Below are 14,063 nucleotides of genomic sequence, written 5' to 3'. Positions count from 1 at the left end.
TGGGAAGGGACCTCAAAGCCCATCCAGTGCCACCCCCTGCCATGGGCAGGGACACCTCCCACTCTCCCAGGCTGCTCCAAGCCCCAATGTCCAGCCTGGCCTTGGGCACTGCCAGGGATGGAGTGACTACAGCTGCTCTGGGAATTCCACCCCAACCCATCCCCACCCTCCCAGGGAACAATTCCTTCCCAATATCCCATCCAGCCCTGCCCTCTGGCACTGGAAGCCATTCCCTGTGTCCTGTCCCTCCAGCCCTTGTCCCAAATCCCTCTCCAGCCCTCCTGGAGCCCCTTTAGGCACTTTAAGGAGGGGCTCTTAGCTCTCTCTGGAGGCTTTTCCACTCTCAATCCCAGTGTTTTTATCACTGATGAAGATGTTAAACAGTGCTGGTCCCATTTATCCATAAATGTAGGGAAAATCAGATTTTTAACCCAAACCATCCCACCCTCGGCCAGCTGCTGCCTCAGTTTCCCCTTCCATTCTTTCCCCAGTGGGCTGTTTGGATGGGGAAATTTCGTTCTGCTAATGAGACGATCCCTGAATATCGCAGGCAATCAGGAAGGAAAACGTCGGCATGGGGAAAAGTAAAAATAAACCCGGCTATAAATAACCCCCTTCCGGCAGCGCCGGTGGCACGACGTGGTGAAGCCCCTTCCCAGGGACACGCAGCTGCTTCCAGACGTGCAGGGAAACGGAGATTTCTGCAGCAACTACAAGGAATTGCTGGGATTTTGTGGAAAAAACGGCCTCGAGTGGCCACTTGTGGGCTCCCAGAAGAAAAAGTGGCCGTTTCCACACACAGCATGTCGTGCCCTGGGAATGGGCATAGGGAGAGTGAGGAAATCCTGATATCCTGGCTTTGTATCCATAATCCCCACCTCAGGCAGCTGGGAATGATTTTCCCTCACTCCAAGCAAAGCCTGGTTTAAAGTTATTCCCAGAAATCCCCAGGGAGAACTTGAGCCCCCTTTGGGGGATTTCTGCTTTTCTGGCGCATTAAGAGACAACTCAGGAATCATGGAATGGGTTGGGTGGAAGGGACTTTAAAACCCATCCAATGCCACCCCTGCCATGGGCAGGGACACCTTCCACCATCCCAGGCTGCTCCAAGCCCCAATGTCCAGCCTGGCCTTGGGCACTTCCAGGGATCCAGGGGCAGCCACAGCTGCTCTGGGCACCCTGTGCCAGGGCCTGCCCACCCTGCCAGGGAACAATTCCTTCCCCATCCCATCCAACTCTGCTCTCCTTTGGTTTAAAGCTGATATCGGCTCAACTTTCGAGGGATGCAGATAAAAGCGGGTTGTAGGAACAACCCAACGATGCCTGGAAATGTTGTGAGCTTGGGTTATAGTTTTGGGCAATTGAATAAATTTACATTTTGACCTTAAAAAACAGGACCAAGTGCAGCTGGAAGAGGAACAGGACGAGCCGAGCTCCACAATCCTCATTTTAATTCACCAGGATGCAGCAGCACACGGACTGGTTTTGTCCAGCTGTCAAAAATGGCACCTCTCTGCTTGTACAGAAAGGCCCATTAGACTAGAAAATGGAAGAGAAAACATTCCATGGCTCAAAGAAAAACCAAAACCCAAAAATATCAAGGAATACATTCCCCAGGTTTTGCTATTGAACAGCACTGAAAAGCCGAGCAAACGGGGGCTGCAAAGGGACGCCGGAGCGGGATGGAGACGCCGCCTTTTCCTTTGGGAACGCGGCGTAACACGCGGATGGGGGCTCTGACTCATCCATCAATACATGTGTTTGCACACTTTTCCAAAAGCTTTTGGCCTGGAGCTACCCAATAGATGGAAATGCTGCGGAATTTTCCCCAGATGGCTCATTTTTGGTCCTGAATAAAAGGCATCGCTCTTCCCGTCGCCAGCTGGGGAGAGCCGGCCCCGCTGTGGGGTCACCCTGACTCCAGAGGATGGAACTCCCAAGGCAAACACAGTCCATGAACCCACCGGAGCGGGGAGCAAGGGGTGAGGTGCCACAAATTCGGGGTGAAATCCTTTTGTTTTGGACAAAGAGGGAGCAGAGCACCTGCAGAGCCGCCCCATCTGGGATCAGGGACTGGGAGGTGCCACTTCCAAGGGAAAAATTAGGGACATTAGGAGAAGATGATGCAATATTTCATCACTGATGGCTGTTGGAAGCGGTGCCATTCCATTGCTTTTGAAATACTGCCAGGAGGAAAATTCAGCCTCACCTTGGGGAAACTTCTCCGGGAGAAAATAACCCAGGGTGGGATGAAAAGAGGGATTATATCCAGCCCTGTGGCTGAACACACGGTCTGAAGGTGAAGAAAATCACAGAATTCCCAGGAATAAATGTAATTCCCATGAGAACAGCTGCTCTGGGAGCAGTTGCAGCCTCTTTGCCTCCAGGCCAGCTGGGAATTTTTTGCCCACCCACACAGGGATTACACTGGGAGACTCAGTGCTGCATTCCCACTGGGAATGTGGGTGAGGGCAGGTTTTTGGGAATGCCTCGATACCCAGGAGGAAGCTGTGAAGGTGTTGGATGGTTTGGGAGCCCTCAAATCCCAGTTTGCTCCCCAGAAAGCTGCTGGGAGCCTCCCAGTCTTCCTGTTCCTAAAGGGGCTCCAGGAGAGCTGGAGAGGGACTGGGGACAAGGGCTGGAGGGACAGGACACAGGGAATGGCTTCCCAGTGCCAGAGGGCAGGGCTGGATGGGATATTGGGAAGGAATTGTTCCCTGGGAGGGTGGGGAGGGGCTGGGATGGAATTCCCAGAGAAGCTGTGGCTGCCCCTGGGTCCCTGGCAGTGCCCAAGGCCGGGTTAGAGAGGGCCTGGAGCAGCCTGGGACAGTGGAAGGTGTCCCTGCCCATGGCAAGGGTGGCACTGGATGGGCTTTAAAGTCCCTCCCAACCCAACCCATTCCATGATTCCATGGCGCTTCCTGTTCCTGGATAAAACAAACTATTCCTGCCCGGAGCTCCACTTCTAGATAAGAATGACCTGCCTGGACACACTTCTGGATTTGCCCTGTCCTCCACACCACATGGAGAACATCCCTTCCTTAGGCCAGGAAACTCAACCCAACAACACCATCAGACCGGAAGAAAACCAACAGAAAACCCAAATTTTTAGAAGGAAGAAACGAATCTTTGGACGGAAAAAAACGACTCCAACCTGGTGATGATGGCGAGGTGGGGAGGGCTCATGCAGGCCCCCATGAAGAGCACCACGTTCTCGTGCCGGGTCTGCCGGTAGGCCATGACCTCCCTCTTGAAGGCCTTGAGCTGGTCCTCGTTGTCGCGCTCGATGTCGATGAGGCGAATGGCCACCTCCCCGTGCCAGCGGCCGTGGAACACCTGCCCGAAGCGGCCCTTCCCGATGAGCTCCCCGATCTCCAGCTGCTCGAAGGGGATGTCCCACTCCTGCAGGAAGATGCTGGTCTGGCTGGCCTTGCGCGGGAAGTTGCGCGCGGAGAGCAGCGAGAGGTTCATCTCCTCGAAGTCGTCCTCGGACTCCTGCACCTCCTCGGCGCCTTCCTCGTTCTGTGGTGGGCAAAGGGCATCGGGAACAATAAAACAGGGGAAAAAACTGGGGGAAAAAACCCCACTGATCCAACTGCTGCTCGCTCAGCCCCAGAGGAACCAGGAAGGCGCCTCCCAAAGCCAACGGAGCGGCCCCGTTCTACGCAAAGGCAGCGGAATCCCAGGTTTTCATAGAATCGTGGAATCCTTTAGGTTGGAAAAGCCCTCTGAGATGGGCTCCAACTCTTCCCCAGCACTGCCAAGGCCACCACAGACCCATGTCCCCAAGTGCCACATCCACAGGGCTTCAAACCCCTCCAGGGACGGGGACTCCAGCACTGCCCTGCGGAGCCATTTATTTACCCCGGGGTTAAATTTAAGACTGTGACCCAGCAGAGATTTAGTTAATTTGCCTTAAAACAGTTTCATCCTCCCCTGGCTGAGCTGTGCTCTGATCATTCCCATTATTTCCACCCTGGCACCCCCTGGTCAGCATTCCCAGACCCCCTGATGGTGCATTTATACTTCCTACGGGATTTTATCACACCCTTTAAAAGCCCCGTTCTCATCTTCCCCCTCCCTTCCCTTCCCTTCCGCCGCATTTTTAATGCATCCTAAAAAACCTCATTGAATTCCAAACTGGAAGCCCAGGAGGGTCCCTCTCCACAGGGTGGGGACACGGATGCCTGGCCTTTGATTTAATTATCAGCAGTTCCACTGCACAGATGGGAAACGTCTCCATTTCCTAGGAAATGTGCCCCGAGGTACCCTTAAAACCAAGGCCCATTAAGCACAGGAGCCGTCTCACCTCCGAGGTGGGCTCCACTTCAATTTGAAGCAATGGGTTTCCTTCCAGGCTGTTAAAAGAATTCCAGAATTAACACCATGGAAAAACACCGGGATTCGGGCAGCAGCCCCACTTCCCACCCCAGGAATAAAGGGATCAGGGAGGAGAAGGCATCACTAACCCGGGGTAAGGGACAGATTTAACCCCCCCACAGACTCTGGGGTACATCCTCGAGGTGTTTTTAGGGATTTCCAAGACTTTTTTCCCTACAACACCAGCCAAAGCAAAAGTGCAGAAGGAAAGAAAAGGAGTTTTTCAATCATTTTGGAGAAGTTCTGGGTTCAAGGATCCTCTCCCTGCAGTAAAGAACCCTAATCTGGCTGGTTTTCCAGTTCTTTTCCTTCCCTGTTTACTCAGCACCTCCCACCCCTGGGTCTTGCTGCTCCTGACAATTAACAGGGAATTAGGGAAGCTCTGACTGAGGGATCAGCTCGGGTGGTTTCAAACATCACAGAAATATATTCTAAATTATGATTGTCAATAACATAAACCACAGCATCCCTTCCCAAGGGAATTCCACTCCCCAGGCCACTTGGACATGGTGGTCCTGCAAGTCCTATCCCATTCCACAGCCACTAAAGACTATGAATCCCAGGATCCCATACAAAAGGAGTCAATCCTTGTATTTTGAGCAGTGTTGGAAGCCCAGGTGGCTGCAGAGCACCTCCATGGATGGGTGGTTTGCAGGACCAGCCGGCTCCTCATCGCTATCCCAGGCACAAATTTCTGTCTTCCAAGGATTGGGAGATGTTTAACCCAGCCAAGCCCGGGATGTTTTCAGTGGGGGGAGCCAGAGGGAATCACAGATTTCGGATATTGAAAGCTGTTCCCCCCCAAAAATCCTATGTCTGACACCTTCCTTGAGGCAGGGGAGCAAATAAAAGCTTCGACTTCACCACTTTTCCATGAATTCCCAGGGGACAGTGGCTCCATCCATCGCTCTCCCTCCACCAGAACCCCAGCAGAGCTTGGAGAGTGTGGATGAGCTGCCCATAAACTGGGGCCAGACCTCATCATCCCTTAAACTCCTGGCTTCCAAAATCCTCCAAAAATGGCCTTTAGGAAAAGGCTCAGGAAGAGGCCCAGCAGTGGAATGTCGCTGCTGGAGCGGTGCAGGCACCAGGACATCAGGGAATGATGGATTTGAGCCCAGCCTGCCGGGCAGGGATGGTTCTAGCACTGATTAGATGCTGCTTTTCCCGACTTTCAGCCCAAAGTTTATTGGGCTTGAAAATATTGGAGGTGGCAAAGGTATCCTGCTTATAATTTAATTATAATTTAATTAATCCCCTGGGCTTGGGCTTTTTGGATTGAAATCCATTTTTTTTTCCAGTGGCAAAGAGCTGTGGGTTATAAACGAGCCCCCCGCCCTCCCTCTCAACCTTCCAGAGCTCCGGGGTCTCACCAGGACCACCTGAGCACCCATGGGTGCCCAGAGGGAAGGGGATGGCAAGGGGGAGTCACTCACATGGGGTTGGAGGTGACGGGGTGCAGGACGACCTGCGGGGCTCGGGTCGGCGTCTCGGGCACAACATCTGGGGACAAGAGAGAGGAATCAGAGAGCTCTGGGGGCACCCAAGGGAATTCAATCCCACCCTTCACCCCCAGGTGGAATTCAGTGACTTAGGGCCACCCAGCCATGCAGAATCTTCATGGTCCTGCACCAACAGCCTGGGTTTGAGGAGAAATCCCACCCCAGCACAAATCCAGGGGTTTGGAGAGCTGGCCATGCACCCACCCCCACCAGGAGAAATCCCAGCATCCCACGTTCCAGGAAAAACCTCCCGAGAGCCTTACCTGGGAAAATGAACTGCTGCTTGTACTTGTAGTAATGGGAGGCTGGAAAAGAGGGAAAAGGGGTTCAACACCGACCTGCAGAGCTGGAAAAGCTCCAACCTATGCCCCGTTCTTCACCAGGAAACCTCAACTGCAGTTGTGTGAACCCCCCCTGTGCGATCCAACCTCTCCCACTTCCGTATCCCAGTATGAAATATTCCATATTCCAGCCTGGCACGTAGGGTTTGCTCAGGCCAAAAAATTAAGACTTCTGCTGGATTATAATTTGATTTTTTTCCCCCATCTACTCTTCAACACCATTTGGAGAGTGTTGATGTCATCTATGAAGTCACTGGTGGGATTTGGACACGTTTTTTCCAGCTAAAGCCCGCGGTGGGTTTCAGTGTTGGCCCTCAACCAGAATTTGGGAACCTCTTGGTTCTGCATGGGTCGTGCTGATATAAACACTTAGTTTAACCATCAACAGAAACAATGGACTAATTACTATTCCTTCTAATACTCCTCATTTTTCCCCCTCTATAATTGCAGAACCGATTCTATTATTTTAATGCATCAATCACCTTTCACACTTTCACAGAGAAAGAACAAGTGAGGGGTTTGGAACTGCTGCCCATTGGCCCAATTCCACTTTTTTTTCTCTTGCTTTGGAGCCATGTCCTTCCTGGAAGGAGTCCCGGGAGCCACTGCCCAAAGGCAGAGCTCAGAGAGGCTCTGGGTGGTGGGATCCTCCAGTGGCTCCCATCTCCAGCCCAAGGATTGATCCGACTGCCGTGGAGGCAGGCAGGTCATGGGTGGGAAGAACTCAGAGCTGCTGAGGCCACCAGAGGTTGGCACCAGCTCGAAAGCCACCTTCTTATCTCCAGCACCACCCCTCAGCTTCCCCTCTCCAGCTTGGAGACCCCAAAGTCCGACCTCAGCCCTGCAGCAGGACCTGAGCCAACATCAAAGGAGCCTGGAAGGTAATTCCGGCAGGAGAAGGTCACCGTGTCCCAATTTCCAAGCTCAAATCCTAATCCCTGAGATGACCATCTTGATGGGATAAACCAGGGAAAACTTCCCGGCTGGGAAGATGAAAGCAGGGTAAGTCCTGCTTTGGATCCCATTCTGCTCCTTATGGGAATAAAACCGGGAGCAAACACCCCCCAGAGCTGCCAGGGTCTGATCCTGCCCTGCCCCATCCCTGCTGGCTGGGAATGCATTCCAAGTCCCCAAAAAGGGGGTTAATTCCATGATTTCTGCTTTAAACCACAGGAAATAATGTCCCAAAAAGCCCCACAGGGCGGTCTCTGCTCCAGAAGTGACCCATGATGGGGTCACCAAAGGCTGGGTCCCCCCCGAGCCAGGCAGGGTCCAGGGCTGGCCCAGCAGGTGGATTGGGATGCCGAGACATCGGGATACTTCGGCTTTGGAAGAACTCCTTGCACTGGGTCACCCCAGCACCGAACCCGTGCCGTGTCCTCCCAGAATTTGGAGGCTCCAGGGCTGTACCTGGAGAAATCCTGACCCTATGGAGGGGTCACACCATTCCTGGGAGTGCTCAGGGCTTCCTCCCAGCTCCTCCGCTGTCTTCCTCACGCCACTCCGGGATCCTGCCTGAATCCCAGACACTCCAAAGGGCTGCCACCTCTCCGGGCACACAATGGGGGGTTGATTTCTGGGGGGGGTTCCCAGCTTTTGGAAGTGTTTGTCGTTGTGGTGATGGATTCTGCCAGGCAACTTCCTCCTCATCTCCCTCCTCCTCCTCTTCCTCTCTGGTTGAAGGCTTGTCAGGATGGAAGCACCACCACGGAGCACGGGGATGCCACCCGGTTCCTCTGGAGAAGCCATCCTGATCCTCCTTCTGACCAGCCCAGCTCATTAATCCGGGGATTTTGGGGGTGCAGGAGAGACCCCAACCTTCCAGCTGCTCCAGCAAAGAGGGCATGGACCAAGCAGGGCCCCCAGGACAGCCAGAAGTGCTTCAGCATCCCAGAGATCTCCTCACCTCTCGCCAGCTGTTTTTTGGGAGTGGCTGGACACGCTGCCAGGAGCGATTCTGAGCCATTCCCCTCCAGGAATGGACCTTTCCTGGAGCAGCAGGACATCCCAAAGCAAGGCAGACATGCTGGAACAGCCTTTGGTACGTCCTCAGCTGGAGAGGAGCTTTTTGGGCCGTTTTCTGCAACTTCTGTGTCCTGCAGCCACCAGGACCTCCCTGCCTCTCCCACCATCCCTGAAGAGACAGAGCTCCAGGAGCAGATGGATCCCAGGTCCAGATTCCGTGGGACAAGCCACGGCAGACATTTCCAGAATCATCTGTCACCCCACATGTGCTGCCAACAAACCCGTTGGGGACCCATCACCCCAAAACCACAGTGGGGTCATGGGTCACCCCAATTTGCTCTCACAGAGGGGTAAGCCCCTGGTTTCTGTTTGCACCTGGGGTGAAATGCCATGGAAAATCCATGCCTGGAAAGGTTCTGCAGCCTCAGGCGCAGCAGAAGTTGTGCTGGCTCCAGCCTTGGAGGATTCCAAGAGTAGATGAAGCTTTGGCCTCTGACCCTTCTCCAAGCAGGAGATTTAACCCAAGATGAATTATCCCAAACTCATCTTTTCTCCTCATTTCTACTTCCACCTTCTCCCCATCCCAGCGTAAATCCAGGAAGGGAATTTCAGTCAAATGGATCTTCACCCCAAGGACACCCCAGGACACGAGTCCCTCTCACGGGCCAGGTGGGGACACGGGCACAGCCGTGGCAGTACCTGGCAGGTTGAACTGCTTCTGCTGGCGTGGGCACTGCGGGGACGGGTGCAGCGGGGACGGGGGGGTGGCGCTGGGTGGCAGCGGCGGGGCCGGTGAGGACGGCGTGGACGACGTGGTGGACGAGGGGTTGCTGCTGGAATCTGGCTGGTAGGGCACTGGAATGTGGTCCTGTGGGACACAGGGAAGGAGGGAATAGAGAGGAGCCGGTGAGGGCAGTGCTGGTCGATGCCACCACAGGTGACAAGTGGCACCTGTGTAAATCATCCCACCCGTTTCTTCCAGAAGTCCCAGAAAACACCCAGAGCTTTTTCCAAAGCTGTTGGTGTTCCCCGAAGCCATTTCCCACCATATATTGGCTCCTTTCCCACTCTCAGCCCCAGATGAGGGCCCCAAATCTTCTGGCTCTGCAGAGCCACAGCCACCAAGGCCAGAATTGGGGCCACAACCCTGGGGCTTGGTCCTTGGGGACAACAAGGTCCTGGCAGCTCCTGCTGAGCTCCTTGGAGCCAAACCCCAGGACCTTGCAGGGAGCAGAGGGATCTGGAAGGAGCAGCCAATGCATCCCAAGAAATTCCTCGCCGTTCCTTGACTCTTCCCAGTCAAGGCCAGCGGTTTTGGGCCTGCACTGGGATGGGTGGGAAGGGACACCGAGAGCCAACAGGCAGGAGAACCTGCTTGGATATCTTCAACCCAAGAAGAAAAATCGAAGTCAAAACTTCCCCCCTTGCTGCCCAACCTGGAGCTGCTGAACAGGGTCTGAGCAGTGCCGAGCACTCCCATCCACAGGGAATTTCCCTCCAAGGTTAAAAAATCTGCACAAGCCTTCCCCAGCAGATGATTTTGTCCTAATTAATTAACTCTTCAATGAGCTGGTCTTTCCAGGAAGCCCATATTGGTCATCATTCCGTGCTCAACAATCTTGGCCACGTAAATTCCTTTTTAAGCAACCAGCAAAGGTCACAACAAAAAGATTTCACGGCAGGGCTGGAATTAGAGGATCTTTAAAGTCCCTTCCAACCCAGGCCATTCCATGATTTTATCCAGGATATTTCTAAAGAAATGTTTTTAGAGACACCAAAGTTAGAAGGGGGCCCTGCTGAAATAAGAACATTTATAGGGGAAACTTCAACCTGAATGGGAGTGCTCAGGTCAAAAGCTTTCTGCACCACCCCATAACAACAAAACCAGAGCAGATCCCTGCACTGAAGAATTCCTAAAGAGATTTGGGTTTTAAATCAGCGTCTCCAGGAGCATCTTGGTGCCCAGACTTTTCCCAGAGCCAGGAGATGCTGAGGGCTGGAGGAGCTCAGCCAGGCTTTGGGAATTCAGGCTTTTGATGATCCATTCCCCACCACATCAGTGATGTCCCTCTTCTTGAGCACTTCCAGCCTGCCAGCCCCACACCCTGCCCTTCCTCTGAGGAATTTTCCACTGGAGGCCAGCAGGCTCTAAATTCCTTCAGAACCAGCCCTGTGATGGGTTTATGGTATCAGTGCCGAGCAGGAGTGAGCCAGGTGCTCTGCCAGGTCTGGCTTGAGCAGCTTCGCCAGGGACAATCCAATTCCAGGCTTGTTTTATTTGCAACAGTAAATTTGTTATTTATGGAAGGCTCTGCCAGTAGCAGAGACCTCAAACCACCCCAGATTCAGCTTGGACCTGGAGGCTGAGAGGCCACAATGGAGCAGGAGCGGGACAGCGGGACCCAGGCTGTTCTGGAAGTGCTGATCCCATTTTATTTTTAAAAGAAATAACCTTATTGGAACATCCTTCTGTGTCCAGGGCAGGGAACGGAGCTGGGAAGGGGCTGGAGCCCCAGGAGCGGCTGAGGGAGCTGGGAAAGGGGCTCAGCCTGGAGCAAAGGAGGCTCAGGGGGGACCTTGTGGCTCTGCACAAGTCCCTGACAGGAGGGGGCAGCCGGGGGGGGTCGGGCTCTGCTCGCAGGGAACAGGGACAGGAGGAGAGGGAACGGCCTCAGGCTGGGCTGGGGAGGGTCTGGTTGGATATTGGGAACATTTCCTCATGGAAAGGGTGGCCAGGCACTGGCACAGCTGTGCAGGGCATGGTGGAATCATTTAACAGCCCTGTGGATGTGGCACCTGGGGACAGGGGTCAGTGGTGGCCCTGGCAGTGCTGGGGGAACAATTGAACTCAATTTTCTTTAAAGATCTTTTCCAGCCCAAACAGTTCCATGATTCTCTGAAAAGCTGTGGATGTTTGGGTGCAGGGGGTGCTGTGCCAAGGTTCTCAGGGCTCACCTTGTTGAGTTTGTTGGTTTTGGGGAGCGTTTGGCTGACGTGCAGGTCCGAGTACCGGGGGGGCTTCCTCAGCGGGTTGTTGATGTCGCAGGGCACCGACTCTGTCCGGACTAACCTTGCTGGATTAAGAAGGGAGAGAGGGAAAAGGGGATGGAGAGGAGGGGGAGAGACAGGGAGAGACATCAAAGCTCTGCGGGAGCGCCCGGGGTCACCCTGTGCTTGCAAACCGCTCTCCAAAGCGATTCCCGCGGCACTTCCAGCCTGGCATGGCAGCTGAACTTCGGGATCCTCCGGCACCCCGGCCACAGCCAACCCCCCCCCAAGGGCGTGAGGCTGCAGTTTGGGGTGTCCAGCAGCTGCCACGGCCCCTCCTTGAGCCGGGGCTCGGCCAGCACAATCCTGTTCCTTGCCGGAGCTTTTTGGGGTGGAGGGAAGGAGCCGGCTCAGAACACTCTCAGCAGGGAGATTTTTTTTTGGAGGGGGGAAGCCAGCCTGAAAGTTAGGAGGGGTAAAGAATGGTTTGAGTCCAAAACAATGGATTTAAGGGCTGAGTCTGGGGGTTTTTGGGGGTCGGGAGGTATTTCAGTGGTGCTGAGGCCACCCCAAAGCCATGCTGCTCCTAAAACACACAGCGGGCAGCTCCGGCTCCTGCAACATCACAGCCCTAAATCCCAATTCCTGCCCATCCCAGGAGTCCCCTGCTCCCGGGACGGGACGGTGCCTTCCCTGCCTGCCGGGCAGGGTTTGAGGCAGCTCCGAGCCTGACGGGGGAGGGGAGAGAGGGGGTCTTCAACCGCTTCCACCCAAATTTCCTGCAAGCGAGGGCGTGGGGGTGGAGTGGAGGCCGTAAAATTGCCCCCTCCGAGGTGCCACCGGCACAATCCTTTCTTTTCCCCGGGATTAAACCAAGGAGCGGGTTTGGGGGGGTATCTAACACAAAGGAACAGCTTCAAGAGCTCAAAATTCAAGGCAAAAGCGATTGGAAGCGTTTCCCTCAGGCCGTCGCGGTCCTCTGGCCAGCAAGGGAGCCAAAATCTGGAAGAAAAGAGGTGGGAAGCGCCGCCCCGTCGTCCTGCTGCACAGTTGTGCCTGTCTCTCTGTGGATTTTAGGCCGGGCTCTCCCGCAGGAGAGCGGGGTAAGGCAGCTCCAAAAGCACCACGAGCATCCGCAGGGCCACGGCCGCGTCCCCGGCGCGGGGACCCCGCATGCACCGGGAGGTTCGGGGTCCCACATCCGCCCTGAGCTCTCGACAGAAGCAAAAGGCTAAAACCTGGTTGGACTTACCCCGTGCGGTGGGGAATCTGAAAAGAAAAGGAGGCAGGGGGAGGGTGGGTGGAAGTGGTTTGCAATGCAAATCTGCCTCGCCCCGACCGGCTCGTCTCCCTACAAGCGGAAAAAACGGTGGGTAACATTTCCCCGGAGCGCCCAAGCGGTTCGGGAGCCTCCGTCCCGCCGGGGACCCCGCCAGGGTCCGGCTCCCGAATCGCCCGGGGGGCTCTTGAAAGCTTTACCCGCTGGCAACATCCCCGGAGGCACAGAGCGGGGGGACAGAGGGCCTTACCTCCGCGGTGGATGATCAGCAGGTGACACGGAGGGGCCTCTTTGGTGCATTTGTTGTGGCACTTGAGCCTGGCAGGGGACAGAGAGAAAGGAGTGACAAGGGGGCAGGGATGGATGGAGACTTGATGGAGCGACAGGATAAAGGGGAATGCCTTCCCACTGCCAGAGGGCAGGGATGAGATGGGATTTGGGGAAGGAATTGTTCCCTGGGAGGGTGGCACAGCTTGAAGCTGGGGCTGCCCCTGGATCCCTGGCAGTGCCCAAGGCCAGGCTGGACATTGGGGCTTGGAGCAGCCTGGGACAGTGGGAGGTGTCCCTGCCCATGGCAGAGGTGGGATGGGATGAGCTGCAAGGTCCCTTCCAGCCCTGGCCGTTCTGTGATGGATCTCAGGGCTTTTCCCCCCTTTTCCTCCTGGGAAAGTGACCGGATACGAGGCTTTGGTTGTTCACTCTGCCTGAGTGAACCCTGCCGGATCCCTGCTTCCCATAATTCCCAAGCAGCAGGCTCAGGGATAAGGAACAGTACGGGATGCACATCCTGGATCATCAGGAGGGGCTGGCTGGCGGGACACAGGGGCTGCACACCCTTGGAGAATGCATCCATCCCAATGGAGCGGCACAGAAATTCCCAAACCTCGGGGCTCTGCCCAGCTCCCCCTTTCTCTGCCAGCTGGGGGGGACCAACCAGGCTTGAAGAAGCCCCCAATTGTCACTTCTGCCAGCAGTGGCTGCAATAAAAAGAGCAGAGGCCTGCGCTGGGGGGGAAAGGTTTACTGGAAGGTGGGAGAGGATGAGCTTTAAGGTCCCTTCCAGCCCAAACCATTCCGTGATTCCATGAAATCCCCATTCCCACCATCCTGCTGCTGGATGCTTAATTAAATTCAGGAGCAGTGGAGGGGGAGGAAGAGGCTGGCCTGGGCCCTGGTGTGTCCCTATCACTGTGCCCTCCCCTCCTGGCTTTATTGAGGATATTTAGCCAAAATAAAGAGAGGATTTACAGCCTCTGGATATTCTGCGGAGCTTTTCCCGGTTTGTGGAGCCAGGGCAGGAGTCTGGAGGGCTTCACCCCCGGGTCATGCATACAGGCATAGGCAGACTCCCAAATCCTTCCCATTCCTCCTTAATTAAAGATGGAAATGCATCCCCAGCTCACTGCTCTGCCAGGCCGGCAGCAAGCCACGGGGGAAAAGGGAAAAAAGGAGGAAAGGATTTATCAAAACAAGGGGAAATTATGGGAAAAAAAAAAAAAAAAAAAAAGGAACGGCAGCTTCAAGTCAATGATCTGGGTAATGAAAATTCAGGAGCTGCCCGTGTTAGCTTTTATTACAAAGCTGTTCCTAGAGGGAAAGGCAGGAATTA

At 54.8% G+C, this 14,063-nt stretch overlaps 1 protein-coding gene across 1 annotated transcript in view; it reads right to left on the bottom strand.

Annotated features, from left to right (window-relative positions):
• KSR2 (kinase suppressor of ras 2) overlaps positions 1-14,063 on the bottom strand; it is a 75,766-nt gene that overhangs the window by 21,097 nt on the left and 40,606 nt on the right. The window contains exons 8-14 of the mRNA XM_069030931.1: positions 12,706-12,773; positions 11,144-11,268; positions 8,888-9,056; positions 6,146-6,187; positions 5,817-5,883; positions 4,310-4,358; positions 3,155-3,522 (exon numbers count right to left, since the gene is read on the bottom strand). Coding sequence (XP_068887032.1) covers positions 3,155-3,522; positions 4,310-4,358; positions 5,817-5,883; positions 6,146-6,187; positions 8,888-9,056; positions 11,144-11,268; positions 12,706-12,773 — 888 coding nt within the window. The remainder of the gene's footprint in view (positions 1-3,154; positions 3,523-4,309; positions 4,359-5,816; positions 5,884-6,145; positions 6,188-8,887; positions 9,057-11,143; positions 11,269-12,705; positions 12,774-14,063) is intronic.

This window comes from Aphelocoma coerulescens, chromosome 15 (assembly GCF_041296385.1).
Source record: "Aphelocoma coerulescens isolate FSJ_1873_10779 chromosome 15, UR_Acoe_1.0, whole genome shotgun sequence".
Taxonomy (NCBI): Eukaryota; Metazoa; Chordata; class Aves; order Passeriformes; family Corvidae; genus Aphelocoma; species Aphelocoma coerulescens.
Note: the sequence above shows the minus strand (reverse complement) of the source record. Positions and strands in the feature narration are given on the sequence as shown.